Raw genomic sequence first — 22,579 nt, forward strand, 5'->3', positions numbered from 1 at the left:
TGCTTTTTTCTAGGTTGATTTGCTAACTTGAGCACGCCTGATAATCTTCTAAAAACATTTTGAGTTCTATTAATACCTCTTAAACCAGCATTCATAAAGATCAAGCCCCTGCAAAGCACTTCCTCAGCAATGATAAATAACATAGGGGATAGGAGATCACCTTGACGAACTCCTCTTTTCAATCTGAAAAAGCCTACCGAACTGCCATTGATAAGAGCCGATAAACGAGAAGAAAGGAGGATCGGTCTAATCCAGTTAATCCAGATATGAGAGAATCCAAATCTGGCCATAACATAAAATAAAAACCCTCACTCAAGTGTGTCAAAAGGCTTTCTGAATATCCAGCTTCAACCCAACATTTCCACCGAAGCGTCTTTTGCTGCCATCATATTAGTGAGTTCCGAAGCTACACCAATATTGGAGAAAAAAAAATTTCCTTTCTAGAAAGCACCTTGTTCCTCAGAAATCAAGCGATGCAGAAACGGGAAAGTCTTGTGGCCAAGATTTTAGGAATTAATTTGAAAAATAAATTCCCTAAACATATTGGACTGAACTGACCCACTTTGCATGCATTTTCAACTTTAGGAATTGAAGTTAAAAAATTGCTATTGACCCCTTTAGTTATTACCCCTTCCTTAAAAAAATTAATTATAGCATTGCAAACATCAGAGCTCACAATATCCCAACAAAAGCGATAAAATGTACCTGGACATCCGTCAGGGTCAGGCGCACTAGACGGGTCCAGATCAAAGACCGCCAGTCGTATATCTTCTGGAGAGGTAATCGCCTTGAGGAAATCATTGTCATTGCTATTCAGCACCATAGGGATAACCGAGAGAAAGTCATCACTTCTTACGGAGACGCCATGCTTATGAAATAATTCAAAATGATTGGCCATACGCTGCCCAATTGCACAGGAATCTGTAAGCTTAGTACCATCTTCATTCTCAAGTTCACGAATAATATTTGGCCCCTTTTAATCTTGGCAGTGAGTTGGAAAAATTTAGAGCAACGGTCACCCTCCTTCAACCATTTGATCCTTGCCTTCTCATCCCAAAGCTTCCTTTGAAGCAAAAAAACCTTGTCAAAGTTTGCTCTCACCACAAGCTCATGGTCAAATGACGTCTCATTAAGACCAAACTCCTCTATGTTCCTCTGAATTGTTTCTAGTGTAGATCTCAATTCGTTAACTTCCATATCAATATAAGGAAATGTTGATCTAGCCCATGCTCGCAAAGGGCTCTTTAGATTCTTCAATTTCTGAGCAACAATAAACATAGGAGTACCCCTCACTGGAACCTCCCCAACTTACTAAACTATTTTCTTAAAATCTTCAGGGTCAGCCCAAAACCTCCGCATCCTAAAAGGAATGTTACTAGGGCAAAGAACATCATTACAATTCACAATCACAGGAGAGTGGTTGGGGCAAGACACTTTGAGTGGTAGAAGGAAAACGTTGCAGCCATACATCATTGCAGAAGCTGCGGTCAAGCACTGTGCACACATTCCCATAGCCCTATTATTTGTCCAAGTGAATTTAAGGCCTGAAGAAATAATAGGGAGAAGCAGAGCAGAGTCTAGAAAAGTTGCAAAGTCCTCAACTGAACCCTGATTGAACCTTCCAGGACCCCTCTTCTAATGAGAAAACAAGTAGCCAAAAAAAACACCCATGACAATCCACGACAGAGGGGTCTAGAGATAGAAGTATAGAACACATGTCACACCACAGGTGTCGCCTCTCAGCTCTGAAAACACTTAGCATGGATTACTGATACCAGAAATTTCACTCCCATGACCTCCAACAACAAGGAGACATGCTGATCTGAATAAATAACCACTACTAGCCGAGAAATGGATTCCTTTCAGAAATACCATATATTTGGGTGGGCTTCCTCCCTTCTATTATAAACAAAATCCATCCCGTAGCCCAAAGCACTGAAGAATTTTTTTGGGCACTGGCTTGTATCTACTTTGGGCTCCATAATACAAATAAAAGTGGGCTGCTCCTCACAAATCAAAATACGCAATGCCGCACTAGCACGCTCATTGCCTATGCCCCTAATGTTCCAAAACATGTACTTCATTGAGAGATGGGCATTGGATGGTGCGACTAGTTGACACTCCCACAACCAAATGTTGGCTTAAGATCTCATCAACCTTACCCAATTCTTGACGACATTGAAGTCGCTGGGCTGCTTCAGATGACTCTGCCTGATTTTTCCTGCTCACACAAATGAAAGGGACATTTTTGAATCCTGTCAACACAGGCACTTGACAAGTCATGATCAACTACCAACTAGTGTAATTTGGTTCCAATTCTAGAAAGGAAATAAACAAATAAATCAAACTAATTATGTAGCCCTAAGTCCAATGCCCAACTGCATCACCCTACTTCTCTGTTTGGCTCTCGTTATTCTATTATATTTGATGATTATTCTTGAAATACTTGGGTGTATCCTAGGAAGCATAAAAGTGATGTTTTTGAAATTTTGTATCAAATGGTGTACCCAAAATTAAGATAGTCTAACCACACAAAGGAGCGAGTATATGTTTGTGGTCTCTAGGAATTCTTTGATGCACATGGAATAGTGCATTAACTCTCTTGTTTTCACACACCTCAACAAAATGGAGTGTCTGAGAGGAAAAAAACCGACATTTGTTCGAGATTACTAGTACTTGTTGTTTGGCATACATGACCAAAAAACTTTTTTGTCTGGAGTCTTGCTTACCACAACTTTTTTTATTAATCGTTGGCCCTCTAGCATCTCAACTTACAAAGCTCCCTTGGATGCCCTCTCACCCACCACACCCCACTTTCCTCTTCCACCCAAAATCTTTGGTTGTGTGTGTTATTGTTGAGAATCAAATATCAGGGAATGATTCGACTTGTCAGTAATAATAGAGGTCTTTCTTCTTTATAAGAAGATTACAATAAACCGAATAAGGAAAGTAGGGTAATGCTGACTAAGCGTTCCTGTCTATAAAACTTACTATGGTAAATAAGACTTAACCAAGGTAACAATAAAACTATGGTCATCTCAACACTCCCCCTCATGTTGGTGCAAATATATCGTCTATGCCCAACTTGGAGACAAGAGGATGAAATGTCTTGCAATGAACAGCCTTGGAAAACACATCAGCTATCTGATTTGTTGTACTAACAAAGAGAATGCAAATTATCCCTTGGTCAAGCTTCTCTTTGATGAAGTGTCTATCAATCTCAATATGCTTGGTGCTATTATGCTGAAAAGAATTGTGGGTGATGCTGATGGCTGCCTTGTTATCACAATACAGACGCATAAGACTTTCAACATTAACTCAGAGATCACTTTGTAGGCTCTTAAGCCAAACCAGCTCACAAATCCCTTAGGCCATTGCGCGATATTCGGCTTCAACACTAGACTGAGATACCACGGATTATTTCTTGCTATGCCAAGCAACAAGGTTCCCCAAAGAAAGTACAATATCCAGATGTAGAACTCCAATCATCAGTAAATCCAGCCTAGTTAGCATCACTAAAGGCCTCGATCTTCAAGTGTCCCTGATTAGATTACAGAATACCCTTTCCAGGAGAGGATTTCAAATAACATAGGATCCGATACACAGCATCAAGGTGAGGTGTCTGGAGATCATGAAGAAATCAGCCTGGTGTGGGACAAGTAGATTGTTGGTGTACAATGTCTTGTATTCCGTCAGAGTTTAATCCAAGGAGTACTGGGGCAGCACCTCGACAGGCAGGACGGCGGTCCCGCTAGCCGATTAGTGGGCCGTGGGGTTGCAAAGGGGGGAGGCCCCCCGCATAGCAAGGGGTGTAAGGGGCGCAGCCCCCCGCTCAAATTTTTTATTTGAGGGCAATTGTGTACTTTTCGGATTAGGGTTTTTTCGCTATATATTTGTAGCGAGGGTTTCTTTCTCTATAATGCAAGCAATACTGAGAGGTGTGAGGGATGAGCGCTGTAACCCTATTCTCCATTGATAGTGAAGCAGGATCTCATCTCACTAGGGACGTAGGAAATCTTACCAAACGCCGTAAATCTGTGTGCATTGCTTGTTCTTGTTTTTCTATTATCTTCTGCATCATTTTAGGGTTGCGTTTCTGCATAAATCAAGCGGCCAACAAGTCTCTAATACTTTTTTTATCAACAGAGTCCTCAACTACACTGCTCAGCTGATGATTAACCTCCATAGGGGAATCCGCAGGCTTGTACCCAAGCATTGTTGGTGTACGATGTCTTATATTCTGTCGCAGCTTAATCCAGGGAGTACTAGTGCAGGTGCGTCGACAGGCAGGACGGTGGTCCCGCTTAGGGGGCAGGAGGCCCCCTGCATAGCAGGGGTGTAGGGGGCACAGCATCCCGCTCAAAGTTTTTATTTGAGGGCAGTTTTGTACTTTCCAGATTAGGGTTTTTCGTTATATATTTGTAGCGAGGTTTTCTTTCTCTGTAATGCAAGCAATACTGAGCGGTGTGACGAACGTTGTAAACCTATTCTCCATTGATGGTGAAGCAGGATCTCATCTCATCGAGGACGTAGGCAACCTTGCCGAACCTCGTAAACCTATGTGCATTGTTTGTTCTTGTTTTTTCATTATCTTCTGTATCGCTTTTAGGGTTGTGTCTAAAAACTGGTATCAGAGCACTAGGTTTCCATTTTCTAAGGTTTTTTATCACGATGGCAGGGAAGGGATCGAATGTCAAGTATGACATTGTACGGTTCAATAGGAAGAACAACTTCACCCTCTGGCGTCAAAGGATGAAGGATCTTCTGATACAAGAAGGTTTGGAGAAAACGTTGTTCAGGAAGTCGAAGAAACTTACAAAAGTTACTAATAAAAATCGGGAAAAGATGGAGAAAAAGGCGCTATTCGATTGAATCATTTTGATGATGCCCTACAATATGTTGTGGGTATCAAATTTGCACCACAGTTATAGGCGAAACTTGAAAGCATCTACATGACGAAGTCTTTAATTAATGAGTTGTTCGTAAAGAGCAATTGTATTATCTACAGATGGAGGAAGGTATGGATCTATTAGAGCATCTTAACACGTTCAATCAAATCGTAAGTAAACTTGCAAACCTGGAGGTTAAGATCGAGGATGAAGACAAAGCGTTACTATTGCTATTGTCGCTCCCAGAATCTTATGATCACTTGGTAACGACTCTCTTGTATGGGAAGGAGACCCTTAAGACGGATGAAGTCGTGGCTGCCCTCATGTCCAATGATACAAGGAAGAAGACTAGCAGTACGAAATCACAAGGAGAAAGTCGTTTCGGAGGTGACAAGGAGAAGGAAATAGGGAGATCAAATCAGAAGGGATCTGGGAAGAGTCGATCGAAATCAAAAGGGTTAACGCCAAAAGTCTTTTGTTACTATTGCAATAAGGAAGGTCATCTGAAGAGAGAGTGCTTGAAGAGGAAGGCAGACTTACAGAAGAAAGGTGAAGATAAGACATCTGAGGAAGCTAGCGTGGTTGATAGTTCAGATGGGTATGATGGAGATATACACTCTATATCATCAGGTAAAAATCAACCTTCTGATTCTTGGATTTTAGATTCTAAATGTTCATATCACATGTGTCCACACAAGGATTGGTTTGATACATATCAACCATATAATGGTGGGTTTGTCCTAATAGGGAATGATGTGTTGAAAACCATTGGGATATGCACTATTAAAATCAAGATGTTTGATGGGATAATAAGAACGTTAGCAGATGTGAGACATGTACCAAAGTTAAGGAAAAACTTTGTATCTTCGGCAGCACTTGAATCAAATGCTGCAAGTACATAGCAAAAGGGGGAGTTCTCAAAGTTATTAAGGGTGTTATGGTTGTCATGAAGGGACAGCTAACAGGAAAACTATGCAGACTTATAGGGAGCACTGTGTTACAGGTGGAGCATCTGTGACTACAGATGCAGGATCCGACACAGAACTTATCTATGGCATATGCGGCTAGGACATATGGGAGAAAACGGATTAATGGAGCTTCATAAAAGGAAACCGTTGAAGGGAGTGAAAACTTGTAAACTGAACTTCTGCAAGTATTGTGTGTTCGGGAAACAGTACAAGGTTACCTTCGAAACTGCAAAACATAAGAAGTAAGAGGGTGCTTGATTATGTACACAACGATATATGGAGTCCTTCAACAACCAAATCTAAAAGTGGGCAAAATACTTCGTGACCTTTGTTAATAATTACTCAAGGAAAGTCTGGATCTACTTCATGAAGCATAAAAGTGAGGTGTTCACTAAATTTAGGGAATGGAAGGTTGAGGTAAAAAGGAAGATAGGAAAGAAAATTAAGTACTTAAAAACAGATAATGGAGGGGAGTACAAGTACAAGTCGTTTCTAGAATTGTGCAAAGCTGAAGGGATTACACGTCACTTCACGGTTCTAAAGACACCACAGCAAAATGGTGTAATTGAAAGGATGAACAGGACACTTCTAGAAAGAGCTCAGAGTATGAGGCTGAATACAGGGTCGAGCAAGAGATTTTAGACAGAAACAGTGAATATTGCATGTTTCCTCATCAACAGGTCTCCTTAAAAAACGATTGATTGTAAAATTCCAGAAGAGGTATGGACAGAAAACTAGTAGATTACTCTATTCTATAAATATTTGGCCGTCCAACCTATGCTCATGTAGAGAGTCAATAGCGTTCTAAGTTAGACTCCTTTTTTTAGTTTTGAAAAAAAAGGTGTAAAGGGATTCAAGTTGTGGGATCCAAGTTCACAGAAGGTTGTGGTTAGCGGAGACGTGTTTGATGATTCTCACATGGTGAAATTAAATTGCAGTTCACAAGAAGTTGATGAAAATAAAGAAGGTTATACTATACAAGTGGAGTTAGGTGAGTCAGAACAACAAGAGAGAATGGGTCATCCAGTGACTTACCAGGACAACAGGAAACAGTAGAAGTTCCATATACTATGGCAAAAGGTAAAGGGAAGCGTATTCACAAAGCACCTGTGAGATACAGGTTTGAGGACATGGTTGCCTATGCCCTCACTATAAGTACAAGTGATCCATCTTCCTACCATGATGCTTTGAGCGATGCACACAATAATAAATGGATGACAACCATAATGTAGGAATGGTCTCTACAGAAGAACAAGACTTGGGAGATTGTGGAAAAACCCAAGGAAAAAATATCATTGGGTGTAAATGGATCTTTCGTAAGAAAGAGACAGCATCTAAGAAAAAGCATGAAAGGTATAAGGCCAGACTTGTAGCGAAGGGCTATGCACAGAAGGATGGGACTACAATGAAATATTCTCTCCAGCTGTGAAGTACACTTCGATCCGGATACACTTGCTTTGGTTGCCATGTATGATTTGGAGCTTGAACAACTTGATGTGAAGACGGAGTTACTTCATGGTGACTTAACGGAACAGATTTACATGGAGCAACCTGAAGGTTTCATAGGGCAAGGGAAGGAAAATCATGTTTGTCTGCTCAAGAAGTTGCTTTATTGTCTTAAGCATTCTCCTAAGTAGTGTTACAAGCATTTTGATTACCACATGATGAAAATTGGCTTTACAAGAAGTGAGTATGATAGTTGTGTTTATTATAAAGTGTTAAGTGATAATTTCATTATTTTGTTGATGTTTTATGTTGATGACATGCTCACTGCTGCAAAGAATAAGCATGATATAATCTCTTTGAAGTCTTTGTTGAGTGATGAATTTGAGATGAAGGATCTTGGTCCTGCTAAAAAGATCCTCAGCGTGGAAATCCTTAGAGATAGAAATGCAGGTAAACTTTGGGTAACTCAGAATAAGTATGTTAAAAAGGTGCTATAGTGTTTCAATATGGAAAAGGCTAAGCCGGTTAGCACTCTGTTAGCTAGCCACTTCAAGTTATCTGAAAGGCAATACCCTACAACAATGCCTTATGCTAGCGCAGTTGGGAGTCCTATACATGCTATGATTTGAAGTAGGCCAGATTTGTGTCATGCAGTCAATGTTGTTAGCAGATACATGAGTATTCCACGGAAGGAGCATTGGAATGCAATTAAGTGGATCTTCATATATTTGAGCAAGACTAAAGATACAGGGGTTATGTTCAGTGGCAAGGGAAGTTCCACGGAATTGGCAGGTTATGTTGATTTTGACTATACTGGTGACTTAGACAAGAGGTCTACTACAGGGTATCTATTTACATCGGTTGTTGGACCTATATCATGGAGGGCGATGCTTCAATCTACAATTGCATTGTCCACTACAGAGGCAGAGTATATGGCGGCAGTTGAGGCTGCGAAGGAAGGAGTCTAGTTGGCTAGATTGGTTCGTGAGTTGGGGTTGGAGCAAGGAGGTATAGTTGTTACATTGTGACCGTCAGAGTGCCATACATCTTGCAAAGAATAAGGTGTTTCATACAACGACAAAGCATATTGATGTGAGGTTTCACAAGATCAGGGAGCTCGTGCTAGAAGGAAGTATTCACTTGAGAAAAATTCATAAAGATCGCAATCCTGTAGATATACTTACCAAGCCGGTCACTACAGAGAAGTTCGAGTCCTGTTTAGTCTTGGTTAATATTACTCATTGTTGAAGATGAGGGACGCATCAAATAGGTGCGGCTTCGTACCTCTGATGTAATATAGGGATGAAGACGTCTGCAGGTTATCTTTATAGGAGGCTCGACAGAATTCAAGCCAAGGTGGAGATTGTTGGTGTACGATGTCTTGTATTCCGTAGCAGTTTAATCCAGGGAGTACTGGTGCAGGGGCCTCGACAGGTAGGACGGCAGTCCCGCTTAGCGGGGGTGTAGGGGCGCGTAGCCCCCAGCTCGAATTTTTTATTTGAGGGCAGTTTTATACTTTCCCAATTAGGGTTTTTCGCTATATATTTGTAGCGAGGTTTTCTTTCTCTATAATGCAAGCAATACTGAGAGAACCCTATTCTCCATTGATAGTGCAGGATCTCATCTCACCGAGGACGTAGGCAACCTTACCGAACCTCGTAAACCTGTGTGCATTGTTTGTTCTTATTTTTCATTATTTTCTGCATCGTTTCTAGGGTTGCGTTTCTACAAGCATATCTGTCTCATTAAGGAGATCTAGAACATACTTCCTTTTGGAAATAAAGATACCTCTGTTAGATCTAGCCACTTTGATCCCAAGGAAACACCGAAGAGGTCCTAGGTCCTTAGTCTCGAACTCTGCTTCTAGTAAGGCCTTAAGGTTGGAGATCTCTTTATCATTGTTACCAGTAATCACAATATCGTCAACATAGACGATTAGAGCAGTAACTCGGTTACCTTTCGCCTTTGTGAACATGGTGTGATCTGCTTGACTTTATCTGTATCCAAAGCTTATCATAGCTTTTATGAACCGGCCAAACCATACCCTGAGAGACTGCTTGAGGCCATAAAATGACTTCTTCAACTTGCAGACACGTCCGGCAGTGGAGGGAGTGGCAAAGCCAGGGGGAACATCCATATAGATTTCCTCTTCAAGATCTCCATCCAAGAATGCATTTTTGACATCCAATTGTTGAAGATTTCATCCCAAAATTGCAACAACAGATAGCAATGTACCGATAAAGTTCATCTTTACAACTGGGCAAAGGTCTCCTGATAATCAATCCCATAAGTTTGGTGAAGCCCTTAGCCACAAGCGTGCCTTTGTTGGTGTACGATATCTTGTATTCCGCCGCAATTTAATCCAAGGAATACTGTTGCAGGTTCCCCGACAGAACAGCAATCCCACTCGAATTTTTTTAGGGTAGTTTTGTACTTTCCGATATTAGGGTTTTTCACTATATATTTATAGCGAGAGTTACTTTCTCTGTAAGCAATTCTAAGAGGTGTGAAGCAGAATCTCATCTCACCGAGGACATAGGCAATCTTGTCGAACCTCGTAAACTTATGTGCATTGTTTATTTTTGGGTAATTTACAGTGCCACCCCCTAGAGAATGCCATTATTATAAGAACACCCCTTATGTTTCACCAAATTAGACTCAGACCCCCTACCGTCAGTCACCGTTAAGGAATATACCTTATATGTTGATGTCAACTACTATATTTATTTTAAATACCAAAATGCCCTTATTAAATATAAAATACCTAAAATACCCATGTAATTAGTTACTATACCTGAGTTACCTTTCTCCCAAATTGATGCTATCACCGGTGATCGTTTAGAAGACCGGAGATCATGGCAGCGTAGCAGTGACATCGACGACAGATGGCGACATCGGCGACAGATGGCGACATCGGCGACAGATGGCGACATCGGCAACAGATGGCAACATTGGCAACCAGCAGGAAATCGCTATGGCTGTGTTGCGAATACCATGTCATCACGCTGTTTTGAATCTTCTGACCAGGGTTAAAGAGAAAAAGAGAGGTGGGATAGTGAAACAGCTTGCTGCTACGAGTCTTGTTTTCTCCAGCGGTGAGTTAGATTGATTATTACATTAACCCTTGACTACCAATCAGGCCAGTTCCTTGGAGGCGCCGTACAAGCGCAAACGATCTTACTGTTTTCTTTCCCAATAACAGTAACCCTAACTCTTTCTGCTCGGAACAAAAAATCTAACAGGAAAGGATCCGGAATGATTTGGAGGTAGAAAAAACGAATTCACAGAAGAGACATGTTTCTTCACATTTCCAAAGCTCTGGGGGCCCAAATATTTTTAGAAGAAAATAGAACTCATCGAATCTGAACTGCTTAATAAGGAGATAAAGATAGACTTCAACTATTCAGATTTAAATTTGTACTGCAGAACGTAACCGTAGATTTGCATTTTGATTGGTTAAAGGTTTAGAAGATTGGAATGTTCAGCTCTGCAAACACAGCCGGAAAATCCGAATTGCAAGCCTACCCTTTCGACGGTTCTGTGGAAGAACCTCTTCGTCTTCGCTATAGAGTTTCATAGCAGCATTTGTGATAGTGTTTGGATAAGAGCAGAGTGATGGAGACGTTAAAGCTTCTCTGTGTTTTCTCTTTCATTGCTTACCTTAAGATAAAAACCATGGAGGACAACGAAGGGTCCAACAGGCTAGGATGACTCTTAGCATTTATTTATTTCCCCCTCCATTTTCTCTCTCTCTCTCAAAAGTACAAACCAATTAAGGGCTAAAGCGTCATTTCATAGCATCACTTAACAGTAACTGTAAGGGGTCTGAGTCTAATTTGATGAAACATAAGAGGTGTTCTTATAATAATGACATTCTCTAGGGGTGGCGTTGTAAATTACCCTTTATTTTTTATTTTCCATTACCTTCTGCATCGCTTTTAAGGTTTCGTTTCTACAGCCTTGTTTTCCAATTTAACTATTACGCTCACCCTTAGGACGACAATAGAGCTTCTAGCATGTTTCTTTGGTATGGTGAGGGCGACCACAATAATCACATTAAACAGTTTCCCGAGGAGGAGAGAGAACCCTTAAACGAGGTGTCAACAGTTGAAGTAGTCAATAGTGCAGACCGAACAGGAACTGTAGAGGGCAGCATAACAGAGCAACGATGATCCTCAAATAAAACTAAGTTATATCCGTGGAGAAGAGTTGGAAAAGTCTAGCGACCCAGGATCTGTACCCTGATCTGATTATATTCAGGACTAAAACCTATCAGAAAGTCATACACCCGTTCCATTTCATGCTCCTTCTGAAGGGTACCAGCATTAGTAGAACAGGTCATAGGGACTGGGTGATAGAAGTCCAACTATTGCCATAGGTTGCATAAGGTGGAATAATAAGCTAAGAGAGACAATCCTTTCTGAGTGGTGGAACCAACGGTACGGTGAATCTCATAGATTTGAGCATAGTTCCCCCCTGAGAATAGGTTTGCTTCACTGCATGCCAGAGATCCTTAGAAGAGTTAAAGAGGCTAAAGCTCAGGCTGATAACAAGCTCCATATAATTGTTCAGAAAGGATATAACAATGGCATCATTGGCTAACCAAGTGTTAGCGACGACATAACAGTCGGTTGAGGAGTCTCTCTAGTGAGAAAACCAGAGAAGGTGCATAGGGAAGCTATCTAAGAGGAGATATCGAAATAGATGGCATTCCAAATCTTAACGAAAGAACGAGAGTTGAAGTCCATCTACAAAGATTCCTCTCCATCCAAATATGGTTGATGGTGGCGTAGAAGGCAAGCTTTCCGATAGTGTCACAAACAGATGAACCAGCATAAGTCTTATCAACCCAGATCCATTCTCTACTCCGAGGGAGCACTCTTCTTCTCGAAGGCCAGCAATGACTAAGAACCTTCTTCCAGACCGCAGAGGAGAAAGGGCAGGAAAAGGAAAGATGGTCCACATCTTCGGTGCCATTCCAACAGAGGCAGCAAGAGGAAGGACCTAGAAGTTGTGTGATATCAGGAAAGACTGTGAGGCGAGGTTATTGGCCATTGCACACCAAGCAGTGAAGCTATGGCAGGGGATGTGGCCTTTAAACCAAATGATCTTGCACTAGGGGACAAGGGGGCGTTTGGAGCTGATGAAATCCCAAGCAAAGTCAGAGCTAATGGAGCCAGTAGAAGAAGGCATCCAAGAAATAGAATCATGTCTGCAACGGTGGCTCGGAGGAAGAGGATGAAGAGAGGACCAGATGTCCGCGAGGGGGGATAATTTGGAAGGCCCAGTTACTATCTCGGATAATGATGTCAACCATAGCAGACCGGTTAAAAGCAAAGAAGTATATAGTTATGGAGTTAACTCTACAGAAAGGAGGACTCTCAGAGGATGCCAAGGGTCAAGCCAGAGAGGTTGAGGAACCATTCCCTATATAGTAGCGGATGCCCTCAAGGGCTTTAGGTCTGTTGCTAACAATATTGCGTCAGACCCAAGAAGCATCAAGGAAATAAGTGACAGTACAGAGAGTTTTTAAGAGAGGAGTAAACGAATGAAACCCAAATGCTTTTTTGCTTTAAAGCAATCCTCAGGATGAGTTTCAGGATGCCCATAGTGTTAACTTCTCTAATTCTCCTAAGACCAAGGCTCCATTCAGATTTGGAAAGGCACACCGTTCCCCATTTGATTGGGTGGAGGAATTTGGAGAAATCACCCCCTTTCCAGAGGAAGTAGCAAAGAAGGGACTCAATAGCCTTGATGGTGGAGCTGGGGAGGGAGAAAATGCCAGACTGGCAAAGGTACATGGATTAAAGGACTGATCTGGCAAGTTCAAGACAACCTGCATAGGAGAGGAGTTTCTCTTTCCAGAGTAGCAGCCTCTTTTTAATGAGATCCAACATTGGGGTGCAATGGTGGACCGAAAGTCTGGCAATGCTAAAAGGCAATCCAAGGTACTTCAGAGGGAGGTGACCGAGAGAGAAGCCAATCATCACCAGGAGATGGAATTTAGAAGAGTCGGAGATTCTAGAGAGGAAGAGGTGGGATTTAAGGAGATTGATATGAAGACTAGAGAGTTTTTCGAAGAGATGGAGAAAGGACATAATAATGTGGGAGATGGATACAAGATCAGCTTTGGAGAAGATCATGAGACCATCAGCAAAGGAGAGATGGGTGAGCATAAGAGTGCATTTGGGAATGGAGGAGATGAGGTGCTGGTTGGTGGAAGATTTGATAGATCTAAAAAAAACCTCAAGAGAAAAGCAAAAAAGAAAGGGGGAGAGGGAGGCAGCCCTGTAATGCCCCAAATTTTGGAACCTTAGATTATATATCCTTTTAAGTTATTTTCTAAGCTTTGTTAAATATTTAAAGTTCGGCTTTATATTAATGACTTAATAAGTTAAGCCAGTGGTTAATACCTTGATTAATTAGAGATCCTAGGTTCAAAGAGAGTTTTATTTTATTGGATTCTTTTTCTTTTACCTTATTTTTTAAAAGAGATTCTTTCCTTTTATTTTTTTTAATTTTTTTTTTAAAACATTCTTTGTGGACCCCACCCCTTTTAAACAAACCGTGAAGTTAGAAGAGAGAAAGAGGGGAGAAATAGAAGAAAACAGTTGGGGAAGAGAGAGGAGAGAGGGGAAATAGAAGAGAACCGTGGGGGAAAAGAAAGAAGACCGTGAGAAAGAAAGAAAGAAAGAAAGGGAAAGAAAGAATAACCGTAAGAAAGAAAGAGAGAAGGAAAGAAGACCGTGAGAAAGAAAGAAAGAAAGAGAAAGAAAGAAAGAAAGAGAAAGGAAGGGGGATTTTGGTGCCTACACTTCTGTTTTTCTGCTTTCTTCAGGTACTGACGTCCTCTGATTCAACTGGTTTTTCTTTTGGGACCCAATAGGGGTCTTATTTATCCTTAGTTTAAGTTTTGGTTCTGCTGTTTTTCTTTTCTGGGACCCTAATTAGTTGTACGGTTAGGGTTTTTGGGACCCATTAGGGTTTTTCTTGGGACTCAATATGGGACCCAATATGGGACCAAACCATGATCCAATATGGGACCCAAACCATGACCCAAATTTAATCTTTTTTATAAAAATCTGGGATTCAATTCATAGGGATCAAATATATTATTCTTTTTTGGGACCCAAATTAAATTAATCGGTTATTTTTTTATTTTTTTTAAGACCCAATATGGGACCCATGTGATCAAATCCAATATTATTTTCTTGGGAACCAAATATTGGGACCTTGTGCTGGTCAGATATGGCAAAGATTTTTTTTTTGATTCTTTGGGCTGCTTAAGAGGGGTAGTCGATTCTAATTTGCGGCCTATCGAAGGTCCCTAACATTAATTCTTGGTTGGATCTATAGAAGTGTCTATTCTTGTCCAAATCTTGATCTTTGATTTTCTTCAAATCTAGCTATACAAAGACCCATGTTTTGTTACCATTGGTTCCCCTACCATAGAGAGAGAAACGATCCACTCGGGGATAAATCTGATTCTCGATTTGCATGTTACTTATAAACCCATGAAATTGAGGAAAATTGGGAGACCTGAACTTGTATTTCCTTAATTGCTTAAAATCCAACCGTTAACTTTTGGGCATACTTAGGGGGTTAGTAGAGCCATCCTAGGGGAGGTTTCAATCCGAATTCAGGGACCATCTGTCCAACGGATTGAGAGTAATTTCAGATTTACTGAAATCTGAAAGTTACACTTTGAGATTGTAGTTTTTCTAATTACTTCTTGATCACTCAGCTAATCATTCTCATCTTTGGAAGGGTGATAATATGTGTTGAGGGGAATTGTTTCCTAGAGTTGGACTTATATCTGGGAGGGTTGACTTTTTAGGTTGACTTTTGAGGAGAAAGTGAGGTATTTGAATTAGTTTTGAACTGGGAGATGTAATTAATTGCAGGTTGTGTTTGGCTTGAGCATTCAGATCTCGAAGGGTGGAAGTAGGAGACTTACAGGCTGAGGTAAGTGGATTATAGTGGGGTTACACCACAAGTGTGTGGTTTGATTATATGTTGAGATGTTTTATATGCTTATATTTTATATTTATTCTGAATTGTGTTTATATGTGACATGAGTTCATGGGAGTGATCGATAATTGATGAAGGTGATTATTAGTGTGATGTGTATTGATGTGACTCTTATGTGAAGATTTTACCTACGTGTATTTGTAAAGAAAGTGATTTTATGAACAATGATTTTGTGAAAGTGTGAAAAGAGAATGTGTGAGGGAAAATAGACTACTCCGTAGCAGACCAGAGAGGGGTTTCCCGTTGAGCCGCGGGACTTATACTCACTGTGCACAGTGGTGTATTTTTAGTCACAGAGTGGTGACGACAGTGTGGTTGTGTGATATGTGATTGTAGGGGCCGTGTTTCCCTCTCATATTATGGGCAGTGGTAGCTTATTTCCCTCAGTGCTGGCTAAAGTGTGATAAAAATGAATATATTTTTTTTATAATCGCATTTTAATTAAAAGTGTGGTTTTGAGAAAGTAAAACTTTTTCTTTTAACCATTGTCTTTGTCTAATGGTTCTCCCTGTGATGTGCTTTACTATTTCCCTTACTGAGCTATTGAACTTAACCCATTATTTGAACATCACAGATGATTGAGAGGAAGGTATGCGTGGAGCAGGAGTTCGTGGGCGACCTAAAGCTATTATCAGTTTATTTTATTTTGTTAGATGATTGTAGTAGGATGTGGATTTATGTACTCTGACAGAGTGTTTTTACTTAAATTTGAGAAATGCACCTTAAATTGCCACCATTAGGTAAGGTTTGGGATATTTTATCTATGAGTAGTTTTATTTTGTTGACATTTGAATATTATGAGTTCTCATATACCTGTTTGTTTCGAATGTTTTGGATCGTTTGATCATTGCCCGCAAGGGCTGTATCCTTACCTGTATATGGGTTTGCGTCATGACAAGCCATGTCTGATGCCCACGGAAGAGTTGAAAAAACCCGTCAAGCTACCATTGACCAAACAAAGAAGCGAGGGGTGGAGATACAAGAGTGGATCCAGTGAACATAGAGAGGGGTAGGACATCTGAAGGAGGACTTTAGTGATGAACTCCCATTTGATGGACTCAAAAGCTTTGTTGATGTCAATTTTGAGCAGCGCAGCGGAGGAGTGGGATTTCCTATCAAAGCCCCTAACGATTTCATGACACAAGATGATGTCATCGATGCTCCCACTAACAATGAAGGCAGATTGGTTTGCACTGACCAAGGAATCAACAACCGTTTGGATACGATTGGAAAGAATTTTGAGCAATGAATTTATAAATGAGTTTGCAAAGAGAAATAGGTCTAAAGTCAGACATGGAAGAGGCTCCCTCATATTTGGGGATGAGGCAAAGGAATGTCTGATTAATTCTTTTGATCTGAGAGGAGTTGAGGAAGAAACTACAGATAGCAGAGATGAGACCAAACGAATGATGTCCCAACAGGAAGAGAAGAATCCCAATGCTAAAGCCATCTGGGCCAGGGGGCTTTGTTGGTTTTATAGGAGAGGATGGTTCCCAGGATGTCACCTTAGAATGAATAGTATGGAGATTTGCTAAGAGGTGGTCAAGGATGAATTTGTTGATGAGATTTGGGGGAATGGGATCAGGAGGCAGGGGCAAGGGGTGGAACAAATTAGAAAAGAAAGACAACTTCAGATTTTATTTCCTCAAGAGTGCTCAGAGTAGAACCATCACTTGAGATGAGAGGAACGGAATTGGCACTGGTTCTAGCTTTCATAGATCGATGGAAAAAATCCGAATTGGAATCATCAAGCTCAAGCCATTTGATTCTGGATTTCTGACAGAGAAAACTTTCATTTTGGGCAAGAAGGGAAGAGATCTCAGAGGAGACCAAGGATTCTTCATCAGAAAGAGAAGGATTGTGGAGGTCAACCTAAAGCTTGAGTTGGGTGGCCTCCAATCCAGACTTGCAAGACAGCACTCCGAAGGAGATATTAACGAAGGAGGAGGTGTTCCAAGATGTGAGGGCAGCTTTCAGATTATAAAGCTTTCTTGAAAATGCAATCAGAGGGGAGGAGGAAGTGTGGACTGGGGTATTCCAAGCTTCTTTGACAATGAGAAGAAAGTCTCGATTGAGAAACCACATGTCAAAAAATTTGAAGGGCTTGGGCCAAAAGGAGATGAAAGGGCTGACGTGGAGAATAATGGGGCTATAGTCAGAGATGTCCAGGAGATCAAAACAGGCATGAGAGGAGGGAAAAGTGCTTATTCCAAAATTCATGCATAAAGGTAAGGAACTTTGAATTCACTAACGCGAACGGGTGTAAGCCTCTATTCATAGTGAAATATAAGCAGACGGCATTGTTCAGATATATAAAAGGCTAGACTAGTAGCAAAAGGGTATGGTCAAGTATATAGAGTTGATTATCAAGAAAACTTTGCCCCTGTAGCTTGTAGCTAAGTTGAACTTATTTTGGTTCTACAATCCTTGGCTGCAAATCATGAACGGCCTCTATACCTTCTAGGTCTTATGATCTGATGACTATTTGGGATGAGTTGCTGAATATTCAGAAGTTGCATCATTCCAATCCGGATTTGACTGTGCGGAAAGGAGACACCAAAGGTGTCTTCACTACACTATATGGGGGCAATAGTGTTTCGTACAAGGGTAAGACTGTACTTTTACAGTTTTAAGAAAGTTAATAGAATATAGGGGAGAGGGAGACGAAGACTTCTTCCTCCTTCTTCTTCCTTCTTCTTTTCGTCCATTTCCCTCTCTGTTTCTCTTCTTCCCTACCTGAAATCTCAGTTTGAACTAAGATACCATACCTCAAGGCCACAGGTGAAATGTCAGTATCCATATAGACAGAGAGCCTTACATCATTTCCTTGTACATTCCAAATAAGAGCTAATTGCTAATTACTTCCACAACAAACTGGAATCCATAGATGACACAGGGCTTCTTAGTGTGTCAGTACTCATTACAGCCCATGCCAAAGACAATCGTTTTTTAGCAGAGACTTGATGATTCTAAATGTCATATTACCCTTTATCCGAAAGATTGCTCTCCATATCATTATGCTAATGATGGCTGGAATTCTATAGAAAGAGAATAAGTGAGAGAAAGAGTGATGTGGCTGTAAGTTCTATAATGGCTGTGTAACATACTACAGTAATTTGTCATATGAACCATCCAGTGAAATGAGAAAGAATAGTGAAGAAATCAAAATTTTCCACTGACCAATAAAATTTTTGGTAGATAAATCATTCCCTGTTACGATGACAGGAATTCTGTGTGTCACATCTGACTCTCTCCAGTCCTGCCCAATACTAACTCTTGTAGGATTATCTGCCAAATTCATCAGAGTCCCAACAACAATTTGGTTGTTGACGGTCATTTGAGTATTTCCTACATTAACATGAGTATTCCCAGATTTAATAAAAGAATCACTAAATAAAACAGGTAAAAACGATGCAAGTCCAGTAGTATACATGTGGAATTGACAAAAGCCATACCAGCACCTCAATTTTTGCCAAATGGCATGATAACTGAAAAATTATAAAGCATTGAATAGGAAGAGGGACCATGTATTTCCTCAAATTTCGGCCCTAATTCAATCATCAGGCCTGCTTTAAATTGGACATGTTCCCTTCTATTTTGACAAGTCCAGAATTGCTCAAAGTTTTGTCTTTTCCACCACTTTTCTTTATCTAAAATATGGAAGAGTTGAATTATGCTCAAACTTAGCAAACACGTAGGTAGGGGAGGGTAGGGTGGAACCCATATTTCACTAACTTTGGGCCCCATCTGACCTGCCATATGGAAGATGTTACCACTGGTACTACTACACTTGGATGCAGTGCAGCCAGGCCACACCTGCTCACCCAATAATGAAATTTGGCTATTATTGCCGAAGCTCACTAGATGAAGAGAAACCAGAGAAAAAGAGAGCACAAATTACACTTTGTTAAAAATTTGTGTCAGGATACAGAAGACAAAGGAATATTTCTTTCTATTCATAATTTAACTCATATTCTCCAAACCAAACCCAAGTAGCACTCACCAAATCTTCCTAGCCCAGCATCAATATCATTGATCATCAAACAACTGACTTTCCTCTGCATCAATCAAGAGAGAAATCAAACAAAACAGCATGAAAATCTTACAAAGACAGAAGACACCCTTTACTTTCTAGCTGTTAAAAAGTTTAATTTTATCATATCATATAAAAGAGGGATTGAACAGAAGATATAGATGATACTGGGATAAGAAAAATACCAAAGAAACAAAGAATTAAGGATTGTATTACTTTTTAGGGCTTCGAAAAGTACTCATGTGTGGTCCTCTTACTCAAGCCAGAAGGCCTATTCAGGGTTTTAAGTATCGGTAAGTATTGTATCGTATCAGTGTCGGTGGGTATCAATACTGTTTGTTTGAGATGAATACTTGCTCTGTCAAAGCCCTACTTTATTAATAATAAGTGACATACAGGTACAAGTACTATAATGCCCATATGGACAGATTTACCCTTAACTCATATTACAATACTCCCCCTCAAGTTGGCGCATATATGTCACACATGCCCAACTTGCACACTATAGGATGAAACAACTTACAACTTAAACCCTTTGTAAACACACCAGCAAGGTGATCTCCAGATTTGACAAAAGGTATGCAAACCAGCTCTTGGTCTAACTTTCTTTAATGAAACGAAAATCCTAGAATCCGGAGAGGCGGACTAGGCAGGGAAGGGAGGAGCATACGAAAAAATAAACCCCTCCAGTAAGAGCTAGAGCAAAAGGCCTAGACTAGAATAGTGGGTCGAAATAGAGGTCGCTTGCAATCTAGCAATAGGTTGCTTCTTGCTTGCAATCAATCCAAAGGTCGCTCGCCATTTGCAATCTGAAGGTGAGGTAGCGTACCGAAGGCAAGGCTTGCAAGTTTGATTGATAGGTTATAACCAGGAGTGGGCTCCACAGCTGAAGCATTCACACATTGCATTGGCAAGGAAATTAGCTTCAGTCGATTCTCCGCCATCTGAGATTTGCCGACAGATTCAGAAGCAAGCTATAGAATCAGTAGCGAATGAATGCTTGAGTGCTATGAAGTGATTCACGTCAGATGTTCTCGGTTCTTCGATCGGTTGACTAAAGAGCGATGGTTTAACTCATTTTAAAGGCCTCTCTCAACAGCCTCTTCTAGTTGCACTCCAGTTGATCAGGTTCTGGCTCAACGCTGTTCTGGCTCCTAATAAGGATCGTAAGCCATCCTTTTGATTTCCCGGACTCTTTCTTCCCTCTCGATTCCATCCATATCCCGAACCCGAACCTGAAATCTGAATGATCTGGAATTCCTTTCCAATTCCGTATATCAACTAATGGGGACAGACCGGGAGGGAAGAGATAAAGCACCCCACTTACTTTTTCTCTCCATCTCCAGAAAAAAATCTTTGTGTGCTCGGTCTTTCACTCCAAGACGTGTATCATCCTTTCCTTTAGAGTTCTTATTAATATTAGGCTCACCCGGCAAGGGACAAAGAGAGTATAGTCAGTCAAATGTAGTTCTAGTGCAAGCAACCTCGATTCCTTACTATAATTTATTTATTGTTTTGGATGTTCAATTGAGATTGAGTATGCCCGGCATTTAGATGCAACTTCACGTCCAACAGAAGAAGAGTTTGATTTGGGTGAAGAAATAGCGCATTGATTGATTGATTGTTCGCCGTATGCAGATAGGGTGTCTGTCTCTGCAACTTGGATTGGTGATTGACTCACTACTATTGATTCATCGCCCCCTTACTATCATTTCTCAAACTATCATCACTACCTTCGTTTCACTCTCCATCAATTGGAAGAAACACGCACAAAACGGAGAGAACCTAAACAAAAATGTAGAACAATAATGCCCCATGCTCTCCTCTCTCCCCCTTTTTTAGCCAACACCATCAACCACTGTTGTATTGGTCAAAGCAAAAAATCTGATGAATAGAAGGAAAGGAGATCAAAAAGATACGTGGACGACTTGACTATTGTATAGGTCGGATGTTTCCGTGAGCAGTAAGCAGTAGATCTCCCCTTATTTTGGGAACGCTGGTGGCCACGTGTGAATTCTTCCAAGGCAAGGGGCGGCCTGATTCGCTCAATAGATCCAATCGAGGTGGTTTTCGTTTACCAACATGCCTTGATTAGTGCTGCAGAGAACATCTGTTCAAGACTTCTCTGTAGTAAAGGCTATCACGATTGTGATCTTGAAACACTCGCAAAATGGTATCCATTTGGGAAATTGAGTTTCAAGCTTGAAAGAGCTGGGAAGGAGCGAGTATTCACCATTCCTAACACTTTGTTGCAAGCTCTATTGCTGCCAGCTCATTCTTTGTTTGTATCACCGAGACAACCGAAGGGCCGGCCATATGTACCTCGGGAGACCCGGCCCATTCAAATCAAAATAGAACAAGCACCTACAACTAAAGGGAATGGAATGTCAACCATAGGGTGAGATCATCTTAGAATACAAGGGTGAGTGGCTAATCAAGTCATAAAACTCAGTCATTTTGATCAACATGGCTGGGGGTTTATGTGTTTGAACTGACTACGACCAAAGTCATGGCTCCAAGAATGAGAGAGAAAGTAAGAGGAAAAAACACTTTCTCTCTTTGCGAGGTCCAAAAGTGGAGAACGCATAGCATTCTCTGGGCACATAGGATCAAACATAAAGCAGCGCTTTCTTGGCAAAGTTTTAGGAGGCAAGAGGTTGACGGGTTTGTTGGGGCTGCTGAGCATAACAAATCGAAGCCAAAGACGGATCAAGGTAGCTTGGCTGCCAAGACGATAGGCGAAGGGCCGAAGGAAGGAGCGTGCAAAGTCGATTGTGCACCTGTTGTGTGACCCGTTGGTCCTAAGCAATGTCTTTCGCGAAGTGACCCGACCAATGGAATGGATTTCTCACATCGAGCCCTTTTAGCTGTCCCGAAAAAGAGCTCAACAAATAAATGTACGTCTCTCGCCGTACAATGCGCGGGCACTTTCGCGGGGGCCAGACAGGAGTTCGACGAAGGGTAGAAAGCCCAATGTGGCTCGTACGAAGGGTAAATCGGCTAGTTGTTCCAAATCTCACTGTCCATTTCAAGATTGAATTGGTGGCTCAGCTGCACCCAACGTCGTCCGCGAATCCCTACTTTCTTCATCTATAGAAGGCGATTCACTGCTTCCTTTAGCGCCCAACTCCGCATGCTTAGTGCAATCGTGCTGAACAAGATTGCGAAAAATCCTGATGGCAGACTTACTATCACAACATCATAGGTAAGGG

At 41.1% G+C, this 22,579-nt stretch overlaps 1 protein-coding gene across 1 annotated transcript in view; it reads right to left on the reverse strand.

The window, feature by feature from the left end:
- The window catches only part of LOC122071594 (ribulose bisphosphate carboxylase/oxygenase activase, chloroplastic), a 139,161-nt gene that overhangs the window by 78,888 nt on the left and 37,694 nt on the right, over window positions 1-22,579 (reverse strand). Inside the window, exons 7-8 of the mRNA XM_042635983.1 lie at window positions 19,338-19,392; window positions 18,445-18,682 (exon numbers count right to left, since the gene is read on the reverse strand). Of these exons, the coding sequence (XP_042491917.1) occupies window positions 18,445-18,682; window positions 19,338-19,392 (293 nt within the window). The remainder of the gene's footprint in view (window positions 1-18,444; window positions 18,683-19,337; window positions 19,393-22,579) is intronic.

This window comes from Macadamia integrifolia, unplaced genomic scaffold (genome assembly GCF_013358625.1).
Source record: "Macadamia integrifolia cultivar HAES 741 unplaced genomic scaffold, SCU_Mint_v3 scaffold_274A, whole genome shotgun sequence".
NCBI classification, from domain to species: Eukaryota; Viridiplantae; Streptophyta; class Magnoliopsida; order Proteales; family Proteaceae; genus Macadamia; species Macadamia integrifolia.